General features: G+C 57.2%; 4 protein-coding genes across 12 annotated transcripts; 1 reads left to right on the forward strand and 3 right to left on the reverse strand.

Moving 5' to 3' along the window:
- Positions 1-30: 30 nt before the first annotated feature.
- Positions 31-6701, reverse strand: csf1rb (colony stimulating factor 1 receptor, b). The gene is made up of 22 exons (XM_049742072.2): positions 6528-6701; positions 5575-5844; positions 5176-5490; positions 4898-5034; positions 4660-4822; positions 4315-4588; positions 4089-4204; positions 3912-4020; positions 3676-3836; positions 3484-3596; positions 3064-3193; positions 2897-2998; positions 2579-2689; positions 2355-2499; positions 2193-2254; positions 1983-2074; positions 1688-1810; positions 1482-1593; positions 1304-1403; positions 1116-1236; positions 943-1042; positions 31-843 (listed from the first exon to the last, which is right to left on the reverse strand). The coding sequence occupies exons 1-22, from the start codon at positions 6583-6585 to the stop codon at positions 773-775; spliced, it is 2985 nt and encodes a 994-aa protein (XP_049598029.1). The 5' UTR covers positions 6586-6701; the 3' UTR covers positions 31-772.
- Positions 6702-6974: 273 nt separating this feature from the next.
- On the reverse strand, positions 6975-20589 carry LOC125981963 (platelet-derived growth factor receptor beta). Of its 2 annotated transcripts, none has more exons than XM_068653282.1 (28): positions 20496-20589; positions 13001-13056; positions 12803-12871; positions 12623-12717; positions 12321-12519; positions 11983-12255; positions 11771-11901; positions 11610-11691; positions 11451-11525; positions 11082-11271; positions 10356-10471; positions 10164-10278; positions 9985-10087; positions 9789-9903; positions 9598-9692; positions 9380-9512; positions 9199-9306; positions 8983-9087; positions 8815-8917; positions 8630-8712; positions 8409-8536; positions 8214-8336; positions 8007-8118; positions 7837-7936; positions 7578-7683; positions 7420-7504; positions 7227-7347; positions 6975-7133 (listed from the first exon to the last, which is right to left on the reverse strand). In XM_068653282.1, the coding sequence occupies exons 3-28, from the start codon at positions 12855-12857 to the stop codon at positions 7079-7081; spliced, it is 3006 nt and encodes a 1001-aa protein (XP_068509383.1). In that variant the 5' UTR covers positions 12858-12871; positions 13001-13056; positions 20496-20589; the 3' UTR covers positions 6975-7078. The 2 variants fall into 2 exon arrangements, with proteins under 2 accessions (XP_068509383.1, XP_049598028.1); XM_049742071.1 differs by lacking the exon at positions 20496-20589 and adding an exon at positions 13334-13427.
- LOC125981960 (arf-GAP with Rho-GAP domain, ANK repeat and PH domain-containing protein 1) lies at positions 14282-21126 on the forward strand. Of its 6 annotated transcripts, none has more exons than XM_049742061.2 (25): positions 14282-14431; positions 14628-14716; positions 14869-14991; positions 15077-15370; positions 15449-15842; positions 15985-16086; positions 16227-16331; positions 16608-16668; positions 16744-16864; positions 16950-17214; positions 17325-17524; positions 17598-17683; positions 17796-17978; positions 18047-18115; positions 18263-18362; positions 18436-18492; positions 18550-18676; positions 18777-18876; positions 18952-19162; positions 19241-19286; positions 19525-19700; positions 19796-20005; positions 20089-20194; positions 20524-20671; positions 20762-21126. In XM_049742061.2, the coding sequence occupies exons 1-25, from the start codon at positions 14346-14348 to the stop codon at positions 20810-20812; spliced, it is 3510 nt and encodes a 1169-aa protein (XP_049598018.1). In that variant the 5' UTR covers positions 14282-14345; the 3' UTR covers positions 20813-21126. The 6 variants fall into 6 exon arrangements, with proteins under 6 accessions (XP_049598018.1, XP_049598020.1, XP_049598021.1 ...); XM_049742063.2 differs by having other exon boundaries at positions 15449-15538; positions 15680-15842; positions 18436-18676; XM_049742064.2 differs by having other exon boundaries at positions 15449-15520; positions 15680-15842; positions 18436-18676.
- Positions 21125-23744, reverse strand: mat2b (methionine adenosyltransferase 2 non-catalytic beta subunit methionine). 3 transcript variants are annotated; one of them, XM_049742087.2, is made up of 7 exons: positions 23547-23744; positions 22539-22736; positions 22168-22282; positions 21919-22071; positions 21625-21824; positions 21423-21536; positions 21125-21347 (listed from the first exon to the last, which is right to left on the reverse strand). In XM_049742087.2, exons 1-7 carry the CDS (start codon positions 23574-23576, stop codon positions 21171-21173), a joined length of 987 nt encoding a protein of 328 aa, XP_049598044.1. In that variant the 5' UTR covers positions 23577-23744; the 3' UTR covers positions 21125-21170. The 3 variants fall into 3 exon arrangements, with proteins under 3 accessions (XP_049598044.1, XP_049598043.1, XP_049598045.1); XM_049742086.2 differs by lacking the exon at positions 23547-23744 and adding an exon at positions 23124-23339; XM_049742088.2 differs by lacking the exons at positions 21919-22071; positions 23547-23744 and adding an exon at positions 23124-23340.
- Positions 23745-23818: the final 74 nt, after the last annotated feature.

The raw sequence follows: 23818 nt of genomic DNA on the forward strand, positions 1-23818 counted from the left end.
ACCTCCCTCCGGCTGCAGACACGTGAGCGCTTAAGGAGGCAAAGTGGCTTTATTTGTCACTCTCAGTTGAAATGTTGCGATGCAGGAACACCAACGTTGTCTTTTTAAAGGCCGAGCGAGCGGCACACCGTCCAGCCCAATAGGGCCATGCTAACATACAATGCCAAAGGAAGGCCATCCATGAGCGAAAGGATGCAGCATGCAGGTCGGTTCAAGTTTCACTAACAAGAACTGACCAGGAGCGCTCAGGGCTTAGTGGGAGGCCCCCTCGGTCTCTTCTTGTTGCTTTAAATGATGATGCATATTCATCCAATGTAGCTCAGCGCACCCTTACGCCTTGTGGCGCGAGGCGGTACTGCACCCATGCTGTAAAAAGCCACACACTTGTCAATCTGCACTTGCGAAGGGCAGTAGCGCACGTGTAACGTCTGCAAAGCGGTACAATGTCGTTTTTTTACAATGGTCTTTTTGTTTTTTTCAGGAGGGGGCAGATGTGGCTGCATGCGTCCTTTAGCGAGCGAATAAGTAGCACCGCACGTCATGGCAGAAGAACGCCTTTTACGGGATGATGCCACAGCAGCAACTTGGCTTAGCAGGAGTGGCATGAGATAAGTCAGGAGTCGCTATGGTGCAAAACGGTGCAAAAGATCGATGCAAAATTCATCGAGTCTCCGAGCGGGTCGGTCGGCCTTTGACGTTTGGCAACCGACGAAGCACCCGATCGCCGGTGACGGCTAAAGAAATCTTGGTGGCGGCCGAGCGGACGCGTGCATCAGGACAGCTGGTAAATGTTGCTTGTCACAGTGGCCATCTTTTTGGAGTCTTCAGGTTCCTCGCCGCCCCCTGAGGCAAGAAAGACACACGCGGTGATGGCGCGAGGACCAAAGACGCGCTGGGCGTCCCGAAGAAAGACCAAAGCGCTGGCTGCACGGTGACAGTCACCTTGCTCGTCACCCTTGGCGGAGCGTCCGCTCCCGCCCCCGCCCGCCTCTTCCTCGCTCCCTTCGTCTTCCTCGCGCTCGTCGATGTTTTTGTACGTGGCCTTGAGCGGCAAAGAGAAAAGTGGCAAACGTTGCGAGTATCGGTCGAGACGCGCGCGAGGGCGGCGGGCTCACCTGCTCGCTCGGAGCCGCCTTGGCGGCGGAGGGGAGGAGCCTTTCGATGAGCCGAGCGATCATCTTGAAGGTTGGCCGTTCGCTCGGCTCCAAACTCCAACACGATGTCATCAGCCGGTACCTGCAAAGGAGAGGCGGGCCGTCAAGCGCTCTGCGTCCGTCTGTCGGCGGGCGAGTGGGGCCCTCACATTTGCGGCGGGGCGAAGTCGGGCCGCTCCATGTGGCCGCCGTCCTTGATCATCCTGTAGAATTTGGTATCCACGGCGACGTTGGGGTAAGGGCTCTTCCCTGAGGGAGACAGGGAGGCAGCCAGAGGTCAGAGGTCACGTGACGCCACGATGAGGAGCGCCGGCGCGGCGCCATTACCCAGGGAGAAGATTTCCCACAGCAGGACGCCGTAAGACCAAACGTCGCTCTGCACCGTGTACACGCACTGGAAGATGCTCTCGGGGGACATCCACTTGACGGGCAGGCGCGCCTGTCCGCACACACGGCAAGCAAGGGTCGTGTTGTTTTGCAGTAGACGTCTACGAGTTGTGTGTTTGTGTTGCGTGGGAGTTGCGTCCACTGACATTTCCTTGTACGATGTAGCTGTCGTCATTGCGTATGTCTCGCGCCAAACCAAAGTCGCAGATTTTGGCAACGTGGCGGTCGGTCAGCAAGACGTTCCTCGCCGCCACGTCTCTGTGGATACACTGACAAAGGCGCGGACGTGAAGCCACCATAGCGCAGACCAGTGCAGCGCAGACCGGTGCAGCGCAGACCGGTGCAGCGCAGACCGGTGCAGCGCAGACCGGTGCAGCGCAGACCGGTGCAGCGCAGACCAGTGCAGTGCAGCGCAGCGCAGCCTTTGCTTGTGCGCGTTACATTTCGTGTCGAGAGGAAGTCCAAACCCTGAGCCACTTGGTACGAGAACCTCATCAGGTCACTTATACACAGACGTGCGCTTCGCTCAACACCTGCAGGGCACACGCGCACGCACGCACACACACACACACACAGGTCACGTGTGTATTTGATGTGTGTTAAACCTGTGTGTTTGTGACAATTGCATGTGTGTGAGTGAGTGTGTCTTACCGGAGTGGGAAAGGATTGGCTGCATTTCCTGATATTCGGAACAACACGAGATCCCGCTGTCACTGCAACACCAAGAGAGACACGGACGGACGGACGGACACAAACTACAATTATGACATGCATGCACGTGACACGCAATAGAGGAAGAAAAGGAGGTCTGACCTCCGGAGTCTGACGTTGGAGTATTTGACGTCGTGCTCAGCCGGCTCCGGACTCAACGTAGCCGCCACCAAGTGGTGAGCGCGCGCGCGCAGAAAGTTGAGCAGGTCGCCGTGGAAACAGTACTCAGTGATCATCAGCACGGGCCCTGTGAGAGACATTGAGGTCAGGCGAAGACAACTTCCTGAGAGGCGAGGCGAGGCGGACCGAACCCGACCGGACCGAACCTCCTCGAGTGCAGGCTCCCAGCAGGTTGACGATGTTGTCGTGGTAACCGAGGTGGCTGAGAATCTTCAGCTCGCACATTAGCGCCTCTCGCTCCTCGGAGTGAGCGCTCGCTGCACACACAAAGGCACCGCGTTCTTGTGGTTGCAGACTACTTTTGTAGCGTTGTCGTGTCCGTGCTGTGAAGATGTGCATGTCGGTCGGTCGGTCGGTCGGTCGGTCGGTCGGTCGGTCGCGCGGCGGCACTCGTGTACTCGCTACGTCGTCGTTACTGACGCGCAGTCGGAACGGGTCGTGTTTGTCGTGCAGTTGCCGTTTACGTTTGAGCATCTTGACGGCCACGCGGGTTTCGTCCTGGCTGCCGAGGCCGTAGGCCGTGGCCTCCACCACCTTTCCGAACGCCCCTGAGCCCAGCACGCCCCCTGATGGAGAGAAGGCCACGGGAGGGGTCAAAGGTCAAGGCCAGAGGGCGGAGCTCAAAGTTTACCCAGGCGGAGCTTGTCTCTGGGAAACTCCCACTTGAGGTTGTTGTACGGCAGCAGGCCGGGGTCCACAAATGTGTAGTTGTTGCCGTAGCAACTCTCCACGATCTTCCAACGGATCTCGTACTTGGGTTGCTACGAAAAGAAAGACAAGCAGGAGATGAAGTGTGAGAAGGAGCAAAAAGAGGAAAGAAAATGGAGAGGAGGAGCAAAAGGAGGAGGAGGCGGGGAAGGAAAATGGAGAGGAGGATCAAAAGGCAGAGGAAAGCAGGAGGCGGAGAAAGAAAGTGGAGAGGAGGAGCAAAAGCAAGAGGAAAGCAGGAGGCAGACAAAGAAAGCGGAGAGAAGGAGCAAAAGGAAGAGGAGAGGAAAGAGGATGAAGACGAGCACGGGGGACGAAAGCGCCTCCACGGCCAGCTACAAACCCGTCTGATCCTGCAGACGAGGAAGACCACAAGCAAGAGGAGCAGGCCCACGCCCGCCGAGGCCGTCGCCAGGGACGTCGTCAAAACGTTCCCGCTGCCAGAACCTGCAGAACCTGAAACGGGAGTGGTGGACGCAAGCTCTGTGGTTGGTCAAAGAAGCCTCCCCAATGAACAAGAGAAGCAAAAACCTACGCAGGAAGAAGACATCTTGCGAGCGTCCCACGCTGTTGATGGCCACGCACTCGATGGTGACGTCATCAGCCGGCGCCGGGGGCAGGGGCAGGCTTTTGGTCAGCACCTCCCCCTCTTGCGTGACGACATCACCGGGCTGAGGCTCCCCGACGTCACCGCACCTGCGCGAGGAAAGTGGAGTGTCGCCGACGAGCCAAGCGACGGAGACGCCGCGACCGCCCGCCGTTTCGACATACGTGTTGACCAGGCCGCCGCATCGCGACCACAAGACGGTGGGCGGCGGGAAACCCGAACCGCTGCAGGTCAGGGTGCCGTTCTCCATCGTGATGACTCCGCTCGGAGCTCCTAAACAAAGCGTCACATCAACGGTGGCGCCCGGCCGGAATGGGAAAGATGAAGGAAAGATTGCTCACGAAGAACTCGCAGGTCAAAGTCGAAGGAACCGCTAACGAGGCCGTTAGCATAGCGTAGCGTGTAGAGCCCTTTCTCTTGGTCGCGCACGCGGCGTAGAACCAGGCTGGCTCGGGATCTGCCGACGGAAACTTTGCTCATCGTCCGAATTGATTCCAATCGAGGCGCGAGTAAGACGTGCAGCGGAGCGGACACCGAGTAGTAAAAACGGGGCGGGCTCACGCTAACCTGTAGCCATGGGCCGCGTGGCTCTGCGTGCGCTCCCGGCGGCCGTTCCCGGGCGTGGGCCAGGTCCATCGGAGGCTCCGGAGCGGCGGGTACGCTTCCACGGTGACTGTCAAACTCAGGTCTCCACCCGCGAGCACGTCCACTGTGCTGCTGTGAACTTGGGAAACCTCCGTGGCGTCCACGCTAAAGTTAGCCAGCAATTCCCAGTCGCTGACATTGGCACCACCCGTGGCTGTCGTACGGCGCTCCAGCAAGGCAGTCAGGAAGGGAGCGTCTGGCAGCGAGAACGAGCGCATGTGGAATCAACACGGCTCACCCGAGTTGAGGTGCCAGTTTTAGGCTCACCCAAGACGCGGAGGCTGGCCGTCGCCGTGGCGTCGCCGGCCTCGTTGCTCGCCGTACAGGTGTAGCGTCCGCTGTGCTGTCGACCGACGGCGCCGACGCTCAGCGTGTTGTTCAGGTAAGAGCGCTCGCCGACATAATGCCGCTTCAGCGTCGTGTCGGGAGCCTGTAGGCCGGCCGCGCGGGCGGGCGTCAATGTGCGACAAAAGAAAGAAAAGCGGGTCGAGAGAGCAGGTCTCACCTCTACATTAGGGTATGTCCAAGAGACGTTGTAGATGAGGGAGGGGTTACTCGTCGCACACGTCACCGCAAAAACCTCTCCCTCCAGACGCAAAAAGTCCGTCTGATTCAGCCACACCTTGGGAGGATGGCGCTGTCCTATATAGGCCAGAGACAAATACGACATAAGTCAATGAGCGCTAGACAGGCAAGATGTCGAAAGAAGGCCTGGGAGCCAGAATGGCGGCAAGTAGGCAAATGAGGGAGACAGTGGAGAGGTACTCGACCCCCAAACCTTACGTGGCGAGACAATGAGGTGCAGCGTGTCAGATGTCACGCGTTTGTTGCTGTTGTTGTTCCAGGCAGCGCAGACGTAGCGCCCGTTGAATTTCGTCTCCACTTTGTGTATGAGCACTCCCGCACGAGGATTCACGCTCACGTTCATGCCCGCGGGCAGAGCCCCGGCCAGCCCGCCGTCCCGCTCCTCCTCCGACCGGAGGGTGAGGTTGCCGAGTGACGGGTCGGTGGGCAAACAACGGAACAGGAAGTCGTCACCCTCCCGGACTTCGGGGGTGTGGCGGGGCGTGACGAAGACGCTGGACGGGTCGGACGGATCTGAGGGAGGACAGGCAAAGGGCCGTGACCTCTCCTGAGGGCCGGGGAAAAGGAATCGCTGACCTGGTGGCGGCGGCGGCTCACCTTTGACGTACAGGTGAACCGAGGCGCCCAGGTGGCGGAGGTGACGTTCGGCGTAGGAGCAGCGGTACGTTCCCGTGTGTCTGGGCAGGGCACGCCGCACCTCCAGCACGCCGGCGCGCTCCGACGACGCCGAACGAAGCGCCGTGCTGGACCACTGCAACGACGCGTTGCCGTGACAACTTAGGCTGAAAGCCGAGCCTGCGGTCAAAACCGCCTCGGACCCGTCCCGCACGGGGTCCGAGTTCAGCCCGATGGACGGCGGGGAGAAGTCTAGAAAAAAGACAAAAGCGTGATCAGCAGATCCGTACTAAGTGATCAACTTTTTAGTCTTTGAGATGATTGGGAATGATTTTTTTTGTTTTGTTTTTTGGTGAACACGACGGTTGAGTTTCACAAGATGGGGAGAAAAAACAGAAGTGAAACCTTTGACTTTAACGTCTGTCAGCAGTCGGGAAGTAACGTGCGTGTGTGTGTGCGTCTGGAAAAGAAAAGAAAGAGGAAGAAATTGTGCTGTCCTCATCAGGATGAGGAAAATGGTCAAGATGGTCCAAATGTCAAGTGTTATTTTCCCAAAAATAAGAATCTAAATGTTCACATGCTAACAATAGCCGCTACCACACCCAGAAAGCAGGTACGTAGTTCCGCCCACGTAGCATCAATCAGTAGACTGGCCGGCCGGCCGGCCGGCCGCCCGCCCGCCCGCCCTGTCTCCAAATGTGCCTAGTCAATACTTTGATCCAGAGCTGACTTTGACACACTTGAACGAGCACAAAGTTACCCATAAAAGAGGCAAAGATTCCGTACATTACGGGTGGAAAGAACAAATCAAACAAACGAGCAAACAAACATTTGTTGTGCTTTGCGTTTCAAGGCAAGTTCCGCTTTGCCCCAAATAGCATGAAAAAGGACAAGATGAAGAACAACAACAAGAGCAAATTGCTTGGCTTTCTGACCTTCAGCAGAGACGATTGCCAGTAGGAGCCAAGGCAACAACATGTTGGGCGTCGTCATCTTCTTCCTCCGACTGACTGACTGACTGACACTGGAGCAGCTCTTCAACTTCCTGGCAAGGAAGGAAGGCAGGCAGGCAGGCAGGCAGGCAGGCAGGCAGGCAGGCCCTCGAGGCTCAACCCACCTCCTTAGCACCCCCCCCCCCCCCCCACCACCACAACTGGCCCTCAACTCAACACAAGCTGCAAGGCTTCTGGGGCCGGCCTTCTGTCGTCACAAATGCTTTCTGAAACGCAATGAGCTCTGACAATGATAGGCCAGGCGCTTCAGAAGGATGAGCCTTTGGGATGTCAATCCTCACTGCTCTCCACAACCCTCCTCCGATGGCCTCAATCTGAGCGCTTGCGAACCTTCTATGTTCTCAGAGAAGAGAAGAGAAGAGAAGAGAACCAAGTCGATTGCTTTTTAATTCAAGCTGAGCAAAGCTACAAGCTGGACAGCAGCGTCGCGTCGCCATAGCAAATCGGTTACAAGATTGTTTTGGTGGTGCTTCTCAAAGGCAGCTTTCCTCTTGTCTTTCTGATGTCACTTCCTGCGCAGCCTCAGCTCTGAACGGGAAACACATAGCGGCCAACGATGACGCTCATCCGGGTCGTCGGCAAAAATCAGACCGACCGTGGGAATCATCTTCACCGCGCTACCTGTCTGCGTCCGGCGCAGTGTCGCCGCCGCCGCGTGTCTCCACCTTGACTGGAAGGACGCAGTCACCGTGGGAAGGTCCCGCCTCCAACAGGTGAACCGTCGCCTCAGGGACCTTACTTCCTGTACAGAGAGGCCGCCGTTAACAAAGGGCATTTTCCAGCACCTCATCAACCTCGCGCGACGGAATTTCACCGTCCACAGCCGCCGACGTCAGTCGGGATCGGACCGCCGCCGGATGCTGGCCCGTCAGGAAGCTTTCCGTCAGCCTGGCGTACGTCTGGGCGGGACGCAAACAAGGCCATTTTCACCGCAGGCCACCATCAAGGAGGGACAGACGGCGGCGGCATCACCTTTCTGCACTCGTCCGTCAACACGGCGTCCAAGGACGCCGCCAACGACGAGAACGACGGCCTGTCGCCGGGACGCTGGCTCCAGCACGCTTGCATCATGCCGTAACTGAGCACAGGGCAACAGGGCGTCGACACGTGGTGTCGCTTTCACGTCAATTGTCACGCGTGTCACGTCATCATATTCTGCTTTCACACATTTTGCCACCGATGCTGTCCAGGCACGCTGCCAAACATGTGACGAGCGATGCGCGTTGCATACATGTTGGAGTCGGCGTGCTGCGGCTGCGCCAAGCGGCGTCCTCGCTTCAGGGCGCCGTACAGTTGCTGCGTCGCGGGGAGCTCCGAATACGGACTTTCACCTGCGGCAAGCAAAACGCACGCGCTTCGATCACGTGTCGCAGCGCGTGGGAGGGAGCGCGTGGGTCTTACCCAAAGAGAAGATCTCCCAGAGCAGAACGCCGTAGGACCACACGTCGCTCTTGGAGGAGTAAACGCTTTGGAAAATACTCTCCGGGGACATCCACTTGAGGGGCAGCAAGGCCTGTTGGGAGGGGATCACAAACGATGAGCCAGCCAGCCAGCCAGCCAGCCAGCCAGCCAGCCAGGCAGGCACTAGTGACATGGCGGCGTACTAACGTTTCCTCGGGCCACGTAGTCCCGATCCTTGAGCAGATCTCGAGCCAGGCCAAAGTCGCCCACCTTCACCAGCCGCTCCTCGCATACCAGGACGTTGCGGGCTGCCAGGTCTCTGTGCACGCACTGCAACAAGGCATCAAACACGCTCAGCACACACGCTAAGCTGAGCGCACTTTGAGAGATCTTTGAGCGTACGTTGCGTGATGACAGGAAGTTCATGGCGCTGGCGACCTGGAAAGAGAAGCTGTGGAGGTCACTGACGCCCAGGACGGTAGAGTCGCTGAGAAGCGGCAGTGACGATGACGACAATGCCTCCTGCTGGTCTGAAGGTACACGCCGAGAAAGGAGCTAGCTCGCTCGCTCACTCGCTCATTGATTACGGCGACAACTTGCGTACAGAAGAGCTCCGCACTCACCAGCCGCCGCCGCGCTCTCGTGGTGGCTAACCACGGCTGCTCCCTCCCGCTCGCTCATGTCCATGTAACCGCCATCTGCCTCTCTGCACCCGCGCGCGCGCGCGCACACACACACACACGCAGCGCTTGTGTATGGCTTGTGTCTGCACACGTGCGGGGGGGATGTTTCTTCTTTATGCGTCTACCTCTTAGCGCTCGCATTGGCGTGCACAAAAGTCTGCTTGCGGCATCGCAGGTAGTTGGCCAGGTCTCCGTGGCAACAAAACTCCGTGACGACGTAGACGGGACCTGCGGCGGAGGAGGCGCGCCTCAGTCAGTCAGCACGCTGGGGGCGTCATTGCGCGCCGGCTCACCTCCTGACGTGCACGCTCCGAGCAGGTTGACGATGTTCACGTGAGGACCCAGATGACACAAAAGCTTCAGCTCGGACAACAACGACCCACTAGCGCCGCTGTTGGCTGAACACACAACGCATATTCGTTGTCATACACATACACACACACACAATACAGGTACGCACATGGTACGCGCAGGTACAGGCCCATCTCGAGGCAGCAAGCGGTACTCACGTTTGACCATCTTGACAGCCACTCTGGTGGTGGTCGTCTGGTCCCGGAGCAGACCCAACACCTGGGCTTCCACTACTCGGCCGAAAGCTCCCGAACCTAGCACCTGGCCTGCACACACGCCGACCGGGATCTAGTCCAGGCCGCGACTCTGTAGCGCGAGTAAGCGTGGGACTTCCATCACCTAGCTCGACGTTGTCCCTGGGTATTTCCCAGGACGGATGGTAGGGCAGCCGGCCGGCGTCCAGGTAGGTGTATTCCAGTCCGTCGGGACTGACGGAATCGATCAGCTTCCAGTGGACTTGGTAGCGAGGTTTCTGAACGGGGCGAGAGTACTTGCTGCTGCAGCAGTGCAGTGCAGTGCACTTAGCGGCGAGGTGAGCGAGTGGTGCTACTACTGACCTTTCTCCACAGGGTGATGAGGATGACCAGAAAGATGATGGCAATGACCACCAGAACCAGAACCAGCGCCAGCATGGCCACCTGAGACAAGAGAGCTGGACAGGAAGGAGGGGCTTGGTGCCGAGGACTTCATATGCGCTCAAAGAGCACGTCTGTCTGTCTTCTGTCATCCGACGATCCATCACACTCACAAGTGGACGTCAGTCTGAGGTCTCTGGCTCGTCGTCCTGCGGAGTTTGAGGCCTCGCATCGGACGGCGGTCAAAGTGGCGGCGGCGGTGGTGTCCAGGCTCAGGAGGCTGCGTACCTGCCAGGGCCAGGACCGACCGGGCACCCGGTGAGGATGTCACGTGGAGGGGGCTGGGGGGCGACGTCACCGGTGCCTTACCTGGGTTAGGCCTCCATCTGCCAGGGCGCTGACGTTCACCTGCAGGAGCACGCCCTCCGAAGCGCCCGATTGGCTCGTCCAGCTACCTGTCCCGTTAGCGCATCTGCGGACCAAGGCGCGACACTTCCTATGATGTTGCCATTAACAAGCTGAGCTGAGGTGAGGTGCGGTGCCCTTACCCGCGTGCACTGTGGCACGTGTACCAGGTGACAAAAGGGGGCGGAGCTCCTTCGCAGACGCACAACATGGCCCGAGTGCCCGTCGTCTCTGTCAGTGACGTGATCCTCGGGGGCGCTGCGGTGCGGCCACACAAAAACAGAGACACAAGATGAATACGCAAACACATCAGGGTGCAGATAATACTCAATGACCTTGAACTTGCAGGTAGAAGAACACCTCCTCCTGGTCATCTTCATTGTAGATCCTGGCTGCGTAACTTCCCGTTTGCTCCAAGCGGACCCTCGCCAAGCTCAACGTGCTCACGTATCTGTCGCCAACACAGGGCCTTTTTAACCCATTTGCACTCTTCTTCGGGTCATGCTTGTTGTTGTTGATAGTGTCTTCTTAGCACACGTATTAGCATCGGGTTAGCATCGCAGTTAAAACTGCCACGTTGGCATTGTTGTTGTTAGCGTCATCGTTGCCATTAATGTTAGCAGGGACGTGCGGTAGGTCAGAGGAGGCAAGGGAGGCCACGCCTCCCCTGCATCATGAAAAGGGGAAAAAACAAATTCAATTGTTTTTATTCTAAAGTCATTTTCCTTTTCATTTGACGTCAGTCATGAACCTCACCGCACGTCACTGAACGTTAGCATTATTAGTGTCACGTTTGGCGGGGTTGTCACAATCTCAGTTCCGAGTTGAGTCATATTTTTCAATCACGATGTTGTTAGTAGCTAGCATCCATCCACAATGTCATCGTTAGTGTTTTGTTAGCTCCAATTTAGCATTGTCCTTCGAATCGGTTAGCATAAATGTTAGCATTTTTACCAGCGTCGCTATTAGTGATCGGTGACAGCACAAAGGTTGCATTGTTGTTAATGTCACGCACCTTACTGTTAGTGTTAGCATGGTTATTAGCGTCACGGTTAGCGTACCTGCCGTCCGTCACACGCGTGACAGACTCGACAGTTGTTCCCATGAGGACGACGACGCTGCGGTTGTCTTTGTGCCACACCACCGTGGGCGGAGGGTGGGCGTCCACTTCCAGCCGCAGCGCCACCGTGCGTCCGACCAGCACGGACACATTTGTGTCATGCGTCGCCCGCGCAGAAACGTAACCACGATCTGAGGAGATTCCGCGTGCGAGTGTGACAGTGTGCGCGCAGATAAGCGTGTGTCCGTTTAAGTTTGAATCGTGTTTTGTTTGCGCGGATGTGGGTGCATGCACTCGCTGGCTGGCTGGCTGGCTGGCTGGCTGGCTGGCTGGCTGGCTGGCTGGCTGGCTAGCCGGCTGGCTCGCTCACCCAGTACGTTCACTGCGATGCTCTTTTCCACACGCCCTCCCTGCAGGCTTTCCTGGACGCCGCACACGTACACACCTGCGGGACGCGTCACCAACGTCTGGAAGTTAACGCGGAAGCCGCTCGCGTCGCCACCGACCAGCGGCATCGATCGGCGCCTACCCGTGTCTGCCAAAGTTATAGAGGGGATGTCCACGAAGGAACGGCTTTGATTGGGCCCAAATTCTGTCAGCGGCTCAATTTCCTAGAACGACACAAAAAAGTCACTTCAAGCGGACACCCGTCAGGCAACGGAGCACGCACGCCACTGGAGACGGAGCTACCTCTCTGCGGGGGAAGGTCCAAGAGAAGTAAACCACGTCGCTGTCTTGGACGGTGCAGTTGACCACCAGCCGCTGTCCGCGCTTCAACACGCTGCCGGACGCCGTCAAGTCCACCTCCAGCTCCTTGGCAACTGGCAGGCAGGCAGACAGGTGGGCCAGACGGACGGACGGACGGGCCGGCCGCGGGCTGAGGGAGGGACAAAGCTACTCACCCACCACGCTGAAGACATAGTAGACCTGCGAGCGCGTCTCCTCGGCACCGTCGGAGGCCACGCAAACGTAGGACGAGTCGTTCAGGCGTCCCGTGAAGCCGCGGCCCGGCTCGTACTTCAGTCCGAAGATCGGCGTTTGCTCCTCGCCGCCGCCGCCGCGTTGGTAGAGGCTGACGTTCAGAAGCGGGTCGGACACCACGCAAGGGATCGTGTCCTCCTCTTTGTCCTTCATCACCACACCCGGGCCAAGCGGAACAAACCACTGGTCCGGACCTGAGGAGGGTGGGCCAAAACAGTCACGGGACACTCGATGGGCCGCCGGAGGACCTGAAGTTCACCTTGTCCGGGTACAAAGACGTCTATCTCTCTGATCTGATGGGACGCCGGCTCCCCGCAGGCATATCTGCCAGAATTCTTCCAGGTGACGTTGAAAAGGCGCAGGACGCTGCGGGATCCCTCCTTTTCCACCACAACCGTGTCTTGCTGAGATTCCTGCCACGGGAAGCGCCACGACACCTGGCTCCATCCGGAGCACACCTTCCGGGCAGAGGATGCGCCATCAAACACCACAGAGGGAGGGACCAGAAGCCAGGTAGACAGACGGACAGACAGACAGACAGACAGGTGAGCTGTTACTGACCACAGTGAAGTTGGCATGAGGCTGCAGCAGAACCTGGGAGGCCAGAGGAACCAGCTCCAGATTGACAGCCCCTTTTGGGAGAACCAGGAGCACACCTACGCACACACGCACGCACGCACACCGGCGGCCTAAGTTGATCCAAGCCAATCAGCAAGCACGACATCTAGCGAGGTCACTGACCCAAGAGGAAGTGCAGTCGTTTCAGACTTGCTTCTGGTACTCCCACGGATGCCATAGTTACTCCGGCTCCTGGCATCGCAGACATTGGTTTTCATTTGGCTGCCAAGTTAGGCGTCGTTGCAGAGACGGACGGGCGACTCGTTTCTCGCCAAAGCTAGCAGACGACGGCAAGTTGCCGCGCGCCCTTGTGACACTCACCTCAGTCGGCCATGTGACTTTGGGGAGGATGGGATGAGGCCAAAGCGATCATCGACCTGCCGCACACAGATAAACACAGCCGAGACAACCACGTGACATTGACAAAGAGTTGGTCCTAGCCGCCGCTTTGCGGAAAATGGGAGCGGATCAGCCCGAGGGGGCGGAGTCAAATATTGCCAAGTCAACATGTGTCTGCTAAAGGCATCAACAGACATTTTTGTCTTTACTTCTACGGGAAGCCGCATTGGACGCCAGTTTCGAAAACAAGACAGAAAGTAGAGCATTGGCAGCGACAGCCCAACAAGAGCGGCATCAAAATAGTTTTCTTCCGACCTTGTGCGCTTTGCTTGGGTCGGTCGGCAGCGTTGCTTCTCTTCCCGAGGCTTTTTCCTTCCCGCCGCTTGACGACTGGAAACAAACTGACTCGCTCGGCGAATGGACGAGGAGGCGAAGGGAAGGAAAAAGAGAGCGAGCGAGCGAGCGAGCAGGCGAGCGAGCGAGCGAGCGAGCGAGAGAAAGAGCGTCTGTTTTCAATCTGCATCTCTGCCAACTCAGACAGGAAGTCGAGTGAGCTCCAACATAAACAAGCGCGCAAGCACGCAGCGGCTCGTAAATGGGGAACGTTGGAACAAAGTCCCCATCGACTGGCTCCGTCCGTCCGTGTCTACGGCTCTCCGTTGGAAAGGTCTACTCTTTTCAGATGAATCTCAGCCATACTTTCACCCGAATATGTGGTCGGCGAGTCTGAGCCGTCCACTGGGCAGACAGAAAAGCGCTCCCGGGAGAAAGCGCAGCTTATTGAGCGAGCGTGTGACGCGGCCGTAGGGCCAACTTTGCGCACCTTCCATGTCCCGTGTCTTTGTTTGTCGGCCATGCCGAGCCATCCACTGGGCAGACGGAAAAGCGCTCCTGACAAAAAGCGCAGCTCATTGAGCGTATGTCCCGTCTTTGTTTGTCGTAGCCGCTCATGGGGCTCCGATCAGACACAAATCACTTACTTGGCCAACGAAGACGATTTTTCGGATAGCGGGCCGCAGCATCCCGCCCGCCCAAGGTGGCACCCGCTGCTTGGGATGCTTCCAACTATTCGTACACAGAGCGTGCTAATAACGCACTCAGACACACACAGTCATATATAAACACAGCATTTCACTCTTGTCATTGTGGACTGTTGCATGAATGCTTGAGTGATGACGGGAGCAACAGGAACTGGTTGTGCTGAAGACAGAAAAAAAAAAAACCCAACAACAACAACAAGAAGAAGAAAGTGCCTGAGCAGGTCGGACCATATCAGTCAGTCACATGAACCCGGCTGTCCTAGCGACATCGGCACAGAAGTAGATAAATGCGAGACAGCCAGACGCACATGAGACAACAAGACAGCAGACAAAAGAAGAAAAGATGCAGGAGACAAGTGAGAACAGCGACCCGGTAAGAAAAGCTCTCCGTCGGTCGTCTAGCGTTCTACTAGCGCGCTATTAGCGTACGCTGGCTGTCCCGCCGTCTCGTTTCGCCACGACGGCCCATCTGCTCGCTGCGTGACCGATGATCTGATCCTTCTAATGAACAACCCAACTCCATTCACTGATCCATTAATGGTCTCCCATCCATTAATGGTCTCCACCAGATGGCTTCGTCCCCGCCCGTCCCCAAGCCGAGGGCTCGCTACGCCAGGGACAGCCGAGGCTCCGCCTCCACGCCGGACGGCCGATCAGCGTACGCGCGCGCCAATCTGTGCCTGTCGGCAAGAGTTTGTTGGGGTGGCTCCACTGCGGGCAATAATTAGCGGGCGGGGTAGTTCTGATTTCACGAGGAGTTTGATTCTGTCCCGGTGGGTGGCGAAGCTGACACCTGTGCCTGTCTTTCAGAAATCACACTCTTTCCAATGGAGCTCACTTCAGCACAGGTACACACGTACACAATGGGCACTGAAAGAGCCCGACACAAGACAGCGCAGCGCGCGCCAGTGCCAAAAACCGGTTTGAAAACCAGTTAGTGACATGGAAACAACGCACGCATGATGCAATCATCCACTGATCTAATTGTGACATGGTGGTGTCCTCTCCTCGCCCTCAGATGAAGACCCGGGCTCACCCGCGCTGGCATTTGTCGGCGACTCTGGCTCCGGCCCGTCTCTCTCGTCCCCGCCCTCCGTACACACCATGGCTAGCAACATTGCGAAGCACATACCTAGCTTAGCGGGCGCTGCCGGCACCATCGGCGCTGAGCCCAGCGCTGCCCCTACGCCAAACTTGGGCGCCGCTCTTAGCTCCTTATCAAACATACCTAGTTTAGCAGAGATGCTTAGCGCAGTGGCTAACTCGCCGTCCCAACATTCCTCCAAAGGCGTCCCCCGGCCAAAACCCGACGGTAAATCTATCAATCCTCACTTTCTGATGATCGGCTCATGCAGTGGCGTCATTCTTGACGTCTGTTCTTCCGGCGCAGATGCCGGCGTGGCGCTGGACTCGCCGGCACCGACACGGGGCCAGGTTGGAGTCACGGGACCAGGTGATGGTGGTGAGCAAAAGTCAAAGGGTGTGTGTGTGCGTGTGTGTCACGACTCTCTCTCTGCTCAAGAGCTAGTTTTCTTTTCATCAAACCATCTGGGTCCGGTAGCCAAAAATCCCAGCCAATGCTTTTTTGAGCAATCTCACGTCCTCTTTGCAAACTCCACAGAGGAAGAAGACGACGACCTCTACATCACCGTCTTGGAAAGTTGGGACCACGACGACGTCGACACCGACTCGTCCGACCAGGAGGAACTCTATCACAATTGTCTGTCCGCAACCGATGGAGCTATGAGAGGAGACTTTGTAAACGAGCCGCTCAACAGCGCCAAGTAGATACTCTTGCCATTTCCGACAGCAGTACTCGAGCGCTACTCCACTTTGTTCTACTCAACTCGTAGTCCACCGGGCGGGTGCGACGCGACAGCTCTCGCTACATCGGCTGATACCGTTTGGTTTGCGCGTGCCTTTCAGCCGTCGCTCGAGTACCACGTCCCCTCGGCCGGCGCCGCCTCCCAAGTTGCATCTGGCCCAATCGGCAAAGGGCGGCAAGTCCTCCAGACAAAAGACACCGGGGTAAAGGCCAAACGGCGATTTTCCGTGTTTTCTTCTTCTCCACACGGTTGCGTTTGGGCCATGACGATGTTCCTTTGGCTCAACGCGGCGCTCCGTGGCGGAGCTTGCACTTTGTCATTGTTTTTGCGTCTGCGTTGCAGCGTGGCAACCATCCGGGTGTCGAGGAAGAAAGGACATGGCCCGCCTAGCGGTCAGCAAAGCGCGGTGGTCCGAGCCAGCTGGCTGGACGTTTGGAAAGGCTTCAGGTAGACGGAGAGGAGCCGGCTCCCAATGGAATGCCCAATGGCCAAAGAGCAAACGGAATCAAGAACCAGCTGGGATTGCCGTTCCTTGTGCCAATCCAAGTGGATGGATGGGAATAGCCCGGGCTCACTACGTCGCCATTTATGCACTCAAAGGCGGACGGCGGCCTCCGTCCTACCGACGCTCGTGTGCCAAATTGACAGCGGATGAATACGATCGATCGGGTTGTCTCCGTGCAAAGATCCATTGAGCGACTGGCGCTTTCTTCTTTCTTTTAGACACAACGTCTTTTGGGCCACGCTGGACGGACAGTTGATGTCTTTGTGGAAAAAACGTACGGTGAGTGTGACCTCCAAACGCTGCGTGCCAGCGTTTGTGTCATGAGTGACACTTGCACCTTTCATTATTGAGCAGGACCAGTTCAGCGAGGTTCTCTTCCACGTGTCCGACATCACAAACGTCAAGAAACTCGATAGAGGGAGATTCTCCATCTACTTCAAGAAGAAACATTACGACTTCCTGGCTCACAGCGACGGTGGGCAATTGCACGCGCTCCGTCCCGCTCGTCCGAGCTCGCCGACGCCACGCTTAACCGCTCTCGGCCTTCGTTTGCATCACAGATGTTCAGGACGGTTGGGTCCGCTCGCTGCTGGCGTCACGGGGTCAGCCCGCTCCCGCCGGCCCGGACCTCCACGGCGCCGTGACGGTCAAGGACCCAAAGAGCCGCTTCTACGCCGCCGTCTGGCGCCACGATTTGTGGGTTTACCAGAACAAAGAGGGCTTCCAGCTGGGCGTGGCCTGCTACAGCATTCCCCTCAACCTGGCCACGGTCCAGACCACCGGGAGACACTCCTTCGCCCTCGCCACCCCGTTCAGGACCTTCGGGTCCGTGCTTGACCCTGGCTCGAGAGCGACGCGGCCCGCGCTGGCTTGAGAGCGCTGCGACGCCATGTGGCCCGCGCTGGCTAACGCTGTGGTTTCCCTCTTTGAACCAGTCTGTCTGTGGATTCGTCCAAGGATCTGTCCGTCTGGCTGGACGCTTTGTCCTCGTCCATCAGCAGCGCTCTGTCCTGCAGCCAGGTGGCGACGCGCCTGTGGAAGAATCCCAGCAACCGGCAGTGCGCCGACTGCGGCGCCGCCGACCCCGAGTGGGCGGCGGTAAACCTGCTACTGGTCATCTGCCACAGCTGCGCAGGTGAACTCAGGAGCCAGCGGCCACGCACGCACCAGCGCATGACCGCTAGCCCGTGCTAACCGCCTTTGTTCAGGGCAACACCGAGCTCTGGGCAGCACCCTGTCCAAGGTCCGTAGTCTAAAGATGGACAACAAGGTGTGGACTGAACCACTCATACAGGTGAGGGAGGGGCCAGGCCGGGTTGGGCTGGGCTGGGCCAACATTTTGGAAAGGAAGGAAAGACCCTGGCCCGTCCGGCTCTCACATCTTCCCCTTTCTCGCTCTCTCCCAGCTGTTTGTTGGACACGGTAACCGTCTTGCCAATCAGGTGTGGGCCCCCCTGGTACCCTCGGCCGAGCAGATCGCTCCAGAGGCCTCCCACGAGAGCCGGTCCAAATTCATCCGGGATAAATACAGCAAGGGCCGCTACCGGCGACTCCACGCCCTGGCCTCTTCTCCCCAGCTGATGCAGCAGGTGGGGCGGCGTACAAAGGCTGACCAATCCGGACTCGCTCGCACGCTCACTCAAGTCTTTTGTTTTAGAGGCTGCGACAAGTGGCTTGCGGTGGCGACGTGGAAGAAACTTTCTCACTTCTGTGTTCGGGGTCAAAGGTAAGGCACAAGGTGTGCTTTTCCACCCGTTTCAAACTCAATGGGAATTCAGCCACTGAGTCCAATGGGCGGAACCGCCGACTTCTTATGGTCTCCCTCCTCTTGGCCCCGCCAACGCACGCTTGTGACATCACTCCCTTGGTGCAGGTGTGTCAAACGGACCCTCAGAGCCCCTCGCCCATTCAGCTGGCTGAAAGAGCAGGCCAAGCTCTGCAGGCTGAGCTTCTCCGACTCAACGAGTACACAGGTCACACAAATGCCTCCGTACCTATGCACCTCTCCATCGTTTTGGAAGGATTTGTATTTCTTTTTTTGAACAGAGGTTCCACGACACCTGCCAAAATGGGGGGACGGGAGAGCCGAGTCAAGCCCCTCAGGTAAAGCCACGCTTTATCATGCATTCACGGACCCGGCTCACGCGTCTTCACGTATAGCCGAGGAAGACGAGAAGCTTCACGGCAAACTGGAAGACGATCGTTTCCTCTTCTCTTTGGAAAACGACTCTGCGGCTTGCGACGTCCTCGACTTACGAGAGGTGTTGTCGCTTTTCCGAAATGACGGGTAAATACGTATTTGGCGAGGCGACGGGTGCGACGTCCGCCCGGGGCCGCTGCTGTGCGTGGGTGGCAAAGTAAGCTCGCTCGCTCCTTGTGACCGCCAGGGCCACCTTTCAATTTGAGTTGATCACTTTGGACAATCAGCTCCTCTGCGTGGCCGAGAGTGAGGACGAAAACCTCATCCACCTGGTTCATATCCTCAAGGTGAGAGTGCCAAGATGAAGCCTGCCTGGCAAGACCAGACAGGAGAACCTGAGAGCGGACTCACTCCTCTTGCAGGTGATTCTCCCGGCCGGCGTGTCTGACGCTGAGATGCGCAGGGCACTCGGGGTCAGCAAAGTGCACGTGGTGGAAGACGGCGGCGGCGGCGCCTCAGAAAACTCCGAAGCCTGGTTGCTGCTCTGGGACGGCGGGGTGAGCGTCCATCGCGCTCGCAGAGGCTCCAAGAAGACGATGTTAAAGACGGAACTGAGCGCGCTCAGTCGCCACGGTAAGCGTCCCTTCGTAGACACGTCCGTTCAAACAAAGGGAATGAGCCAAATGAACAACATGACCCATATTTCTTTAGAGATGGATCCGGCTGGAGATATCATAACCATGGTGCTCGGACACAGGTAGGCGGCGGGCGCGTTGCGTCGGGACACTTGTACCGGACAGGGGAAACAGAACGGCGAGAAAGAGCTCGGACTATCGCGACGCCACAAAGTTGGCCCGACCCGACAAGACTCATATTGGAGAACACTGGACGAGATTGAGAGCGGACGAGCGTCGGGCCGGCCAACTGACGAGACAAACGCTAGCTGACCAAAGTCTCAAAGTCATTGGCTGACACCTACGTATCCATGTGCGCAGACGGGTGTCCCTGCACTTTGACGCGCACGACAGCTGCGGCAGATGGTACGGCATGCTGCAGGACGCTCTGGCCGATCAAAAGGCTCCGGAATCTCCCGTAAGGTCCGAGTCGCCCAGCGACCCCGACTCGGTGCCGCTCGCCATCCGCCGATGTGTCCGGCACATCCAAAAACACGGTGGCGACTTCCTCTCCTATCTCCCATCTCCTTGCCTGAAGGCTTCTTCTTGTCCGACGCACTCTCAGCCATTGTCCGTCGCTGGTGTATTTCAGGTCTGAAGGTGGAGGGCGTCTACCGGCGCTGCGGGCTTGCCTCAAAAGTGTCCCAGTTGGCCGAGGCCCTGGCAAGACGGCCCGATTGTGCCCCGCTGGAGTCGGGCGAACAGGGCGTGCTGGACGCCGCCGCCGCCCTCAAGCAGTACATCCGGCAGCAAGTGCAACTCTTCCCTGAGGACGAGCGCAACAAGTGGATGCGTGCTGCTGGTGGGTCCAATGGTGTTTGAAGCCCATTTGGGAAATGCCGCCACATGCTGGGTCGGTCCTAATCGTCCAACTTTGTACACAAGGCATTTCAGATGAGCGCGCCAGGTTCTCAGCCTACCGACGCTTGCTACGCCAAATGCCCGCTGACAAGCGAGGGACGCTCGACGCCTTGTTTGGACACTTTTACACGTAAGCGGGCGGGCGGGCGAGCGAGCGGGCGGACGGGCGCCGAACATCACACGAAGACTCGCACGTTCGACTGACTTCCTTGACGCACGCGACCGACTGAAAAGTTCACTGAGGGCTGGCTGCACTGCTCAAACACACGCAAGTGCAAAAAAAAAAAGGTTCCGACACGACTGAGGTGCTCCAACACGGCCCAATGTTGCTACTCACTCACACGGACAACCTAAGCCACCCACGACACGACACGACACGACACGACACGAGAAAACACAACATCACATCCCACCGTACCGGTCGTACTCACCCCTTTCGCGGTGTCGCTTTCTCGACAGGGTCCAGACGTTCTCTCAGGTCAACAAGATGTCGGCTCACAACCTGGCCTTGGTTCTGGTTCCGTCGCTCTTTGACAGTCTTAACGGCGACCTGCTCAAGCTGACGCGGGAGTTGGTCCTGTACCACGAGCCGCTCTTCCACTGCCAGGTAAGTGCGTCACGTTGTGTGACGTCACGTCGTGTGGCGTCACGTGACGACGGCGGCGGCAACTCAACGCTGTTTTGGGACGCTTTGCAGCTGCACCACGATGAAGAAGAGGAAGAGGAGGAGGAGATCACCGTCCTCTGAGCAACAACTACCAACACGTGACAAGATACATACATGTACAAATTCAAAAATGGATTTGGCTTTTTGGGAGGTGAAAAGGTAATAACTTGTGAAAATCGACTCCCCTTTTTTTTTTTTTTTAAAGCAACGTATCCCTCTTGAAATGATGTCCAATAAAAAAATGTCATCAATTACTGAAAACTGTTCAACTGCCTGTAAAAGAAATGTTCCAGAAATGAGAAGAACCCCGTTGATGAAACCTTTTTTCTCTCCAAAAGATTCTTTTTTAAATGGCGCGGTACCACCTTTTGTAATAAAAAATGATCCCCAAAACATGTTTGTTGTGTCGTCTTTATTGAGAGGAACCACACGGCGGTGGTCAGTGAAAGACGGTCTGCCTCCAGCGTTTGTCTGGGGTGAAAGGCCACAGGCAGTCGCTGACAGCGGAGACGAACGGTCGCGGCTCCACACTGAGGCCCAGCACCTCCAGACGGGAACAGTCCAGGCGAGGGTTGTGCGGGCGCCGAGCCGCCTCCGCCGCAGGCTGTTCCGTTAGCTGCCCCCCGAAAAAAGAAAAACGTGACCGCCCGCTCGGCTTGCCGGCAATCGGCGGCACAATGTCATTACTTACCGGGATGAGGTGAGCGGACGGAAGGTTGAAGGCCCGAGCCATGGCCAGCGCCATCTCATATTTGGTCATCTGCTCCTTACCCGAATAATGGAACATTCCGCGGATAGAACCGTCCTGGAAACGCAGGCAGAATCCCTAACAATGTTCCCGCTGAGCTTTCGGAATCATTATCGCCAGGAACAACAATGGCGACTCGGCGTACCGAAGCGGCAGCGCGGCAGATGTTCCAGCAGACGGCGGCGACGTCTCGCGTGTGCGTGGGGAACCTCGGCTGGCAGTGGTCAAGCGGGCAGCTCTCGGCCGCCGCCCCCTGCAGGACTTTGGGCCACAGCGCCGTCACGGCGCTCTCCGACGGAGACTCCACCTCGCCGAACAGGACCGGAACACGCAGAACTGCCGAGCCTGAGGGACGGGAGGGAGGGAGGGAGGGAGGGAGGCACGCACGTTAGCGGCGGGTGGCGGCGCTCGCTTGTGCCGTGTTGCGCGTGGGACTGACGTGCGCAGTGCTGCAACATTTGTCGCTCGCCTTCCATCTTGCTGCGTCCGTACGCATTGACGGGATTGGGGGCGTCGTCTTGGCCGTAAGGCGGATGCCGGCCGTCGAAAACGTAGTCGCTGCTTATGTATAACAGGAAGGAGCCGCGACATGCTGGCACGACACGTGACGACGTGTCACAAAAGATGGCTCACAAGCCGTACGTACTGTCACAAAACATGCGTCACGTCACGCGTGTGCAGAACTCACCGGCCTCCCTGGCAATGACAGCGGTGGCGTGAACGTTGATGTTGTCGGCCGCCTCCGGGTGGCGCTCTACCACGTCTGGCCGACGCTCTGCCGCACAGTGGACTACCACCTGAGGCTGCGAAATCATAGCATTTGGCCGTTTGGCTTTTAGTCCCTTTTGCCATCTCATAGAAAAAAAAGATACTTTGGTGGTTTGAGCGCTCTTTTGCTTTCATTCGGGGAGGCTCCTGCAGAGCGCCTGCTTCCCTCCCAAATGGCTTGTCTCATGCAGACAGACCTCTGGAGTTGCGCAGCCAGCCATTTTGGAGCGGCGCGTTTCATACACAACGACAAATGTGGCTCTCCTTTGCCAATGACGAGGCGAGCGTCACCTTGCACTGACTCAGGAGCTGCTTGACGGCGTCCTCGTCGGTGAGGTCGCAGTGAAGAAGGCGCGCGCCGGCCCTGCGGTACGCCGTCCCCGTCACGGCGCAGCCGCGTTTCCGGAACTCCTTGAGGACGGCGCGGCCCAGGAGACCGCTAGCTCCCGTCACCAGGACACGGGGACCCCCCGCCGGAGAATCCTCCTGCTGCGCAAACACAAACGCAGCATTTTGAGCCCCATCCTTTGCAAAAACACACATGTCTCACACATCCAGATGTGGACTTGGTTTGGCTAGATTCATAGGATTTAACAATGGAACGTGATATGCCTTTCAGATTATTTCCTATCCAAATTTCAACGCAATATTCATTGCAGTTTTCAAATAACGCCGAATGCTAACGAATTAGCGAATGACATCATAAACACACACACACACACACACACAATCTATTTGTGTGTTTAGTACACAAATAGACTGATTAGACCTGTCCGAATAGACTTAGACCTGTCCGATCATGCTTGTTTCGTGATAACCAAGCCACCTTTCAAACTGTATACACAAGACGGACGTCAGTCATCGCTTCAAGTTTACCTGTAGCAGCTGCACATGTCCTGGCTTGAAATCAATCGTCAGGTGGTTCATATTTTCGATTGGACACTCCTCATGTCACTTTGTCTTGAGCGCGATCAGACACTCGTGATATCGAAAGTGAACGAATGGCAACGCTTGCGATTCTTTTCGCATTTTCATGGTGCCACTTCAGCTCCCCGGGCGCCACTTCCGGATTAGAGGATCCGGTAATTAACGTAAACCGACAGCCAATGACGTAAATCACTTTACGACAGAGGCGGTTGCTCCAGCGTTAAAAAAAAGAAAGAAAAGAAAAAGGCACGTTTAGGGCACATTCAGCAGCCTTCGCAACCACTTGTGTAGATCCGATACCTCCAGCGGCTTTGCTGAACAGCTATGCTGCGTTACAAGTCAACAAAATTGAAAATGAACGTGATCATTTACCTCAAGTTGTCCCGATTGAAATCCTGGCATCTTTTGCGACAGCAGCTGGCGAACTCAGTCGACTCCTCAAAACAAACAAACAAATAAACTGAAAAACGCAGTAGAATTCAAGTCGAATCCTCTCAAGTGCAACACGGACAAACGCCGCTGTCCTTCTTCGTTGGGACTGACGGGAATGGTCTCATTGCCGCCAGTAGAGGGCGACAAACAAAATGATTGACATCCTACTGGAACAACTCGTGAGGAAGGTGCCTTCTGTTGTGGGCACGGAG

This window comes from Syngnathus scovelli, chromosome 15 (genome assembly GCF_024217435.2).
Source record: "Syngnathus scovelli strain Florida chromosome 15, RoL_Ssco_1.2, whole genome shotgun sequence".
NCBI lineage: Eukaryota > Metazoa > Chordata > Actinopteri > Syngnathiformes > Syngnathidae > Syngnathus > Syngnathus scovelli.

Bases quoted from the DNA above. Each gene is read 5' to 3' on its own strand.
- LOC125981963 (XM_068653282.1), bottom strand. From the start codon at position 12,857: ATGGCATCCGTGGGAGTACCAGAAGCAAGTCTGAAACGACTGCACTTC. The intron at 9,693-9,788 runs GTGAGTGTGATG...CTTCCTGTCCAG, and splicing joins CCTCAGACTGACGTCCACTT to CTCTCTTGTCTCAGGTGGCC. The intron at 7,684-7,836 runs GTATGCAACGCG...CCCTGTGCTCAG, and splicing joins CAGCACGCCGACTCCAACAT to TTACGGCATGATGCAAGCGT.
- mat2b (XM_049742086.2), bottom strand. From the start codon at position 23,174: ATGAACCACCTGACGATTGATTTCAAGCCAGGACATGTGCAGCTGCTA. The intron at 21,537-21,624 runs GTACGCCGAGTC...CTGCGTTTCCAG, and splicing joins TCTGCCGCGCTGCCGCTTCG to GACGGTTCTATCCGCGGAAT. The intron at 21,348-21,422 runs GTAAGTAATGAC...TTCGGGGGGCAG, and splicing joins CGTCCGCTCACCTCATCCCG to CTAACGGAACAGCCTGCGGC.
- csf1rb (XM_049742072.2), bottom strand. From the start codon at position 6,585: ATGACGACGCCCAACATGTTGTTGCCTTGGCTCCTACTGGCAATCGTC. The intron at 4,823-4,897 runs GTGAGACCTGCT...GCCGGCCTACAG, and splicing joins GGACATACCCTAATGTAGAG to GCTCCCGACACGACGCTGAA. The intron at 1,043-1,115 runs GTGAGCCCGCCG...TTGCCGCTCAAG, and splicing joins AGGCGGCTCCGAGCGAGCAG to GCCACGTACAAAAACATCGA.
- LOC125981960 (XM_049742060.2), top strand. From the start codon at position 14,346: ATGCGAGACAGCCAGACGCACATGAGACAACAAGACAGCAGACAAAAG. The intron at 15,371-15,448 runs GTAAATCTATCA...CTTCCGGCGCAG, and splicing joins CCCCCGGCCAAAACCCGACG to ATGCCGGCGTGGCGCTGGAC. The intron at 16,865-16,949 runs GTGGGCAATTGC...TTTGCATCACAG, and splicing joins CTTCCTGGCTCACAGCGACG to ATGTTCAGGACGGTTGGGTC.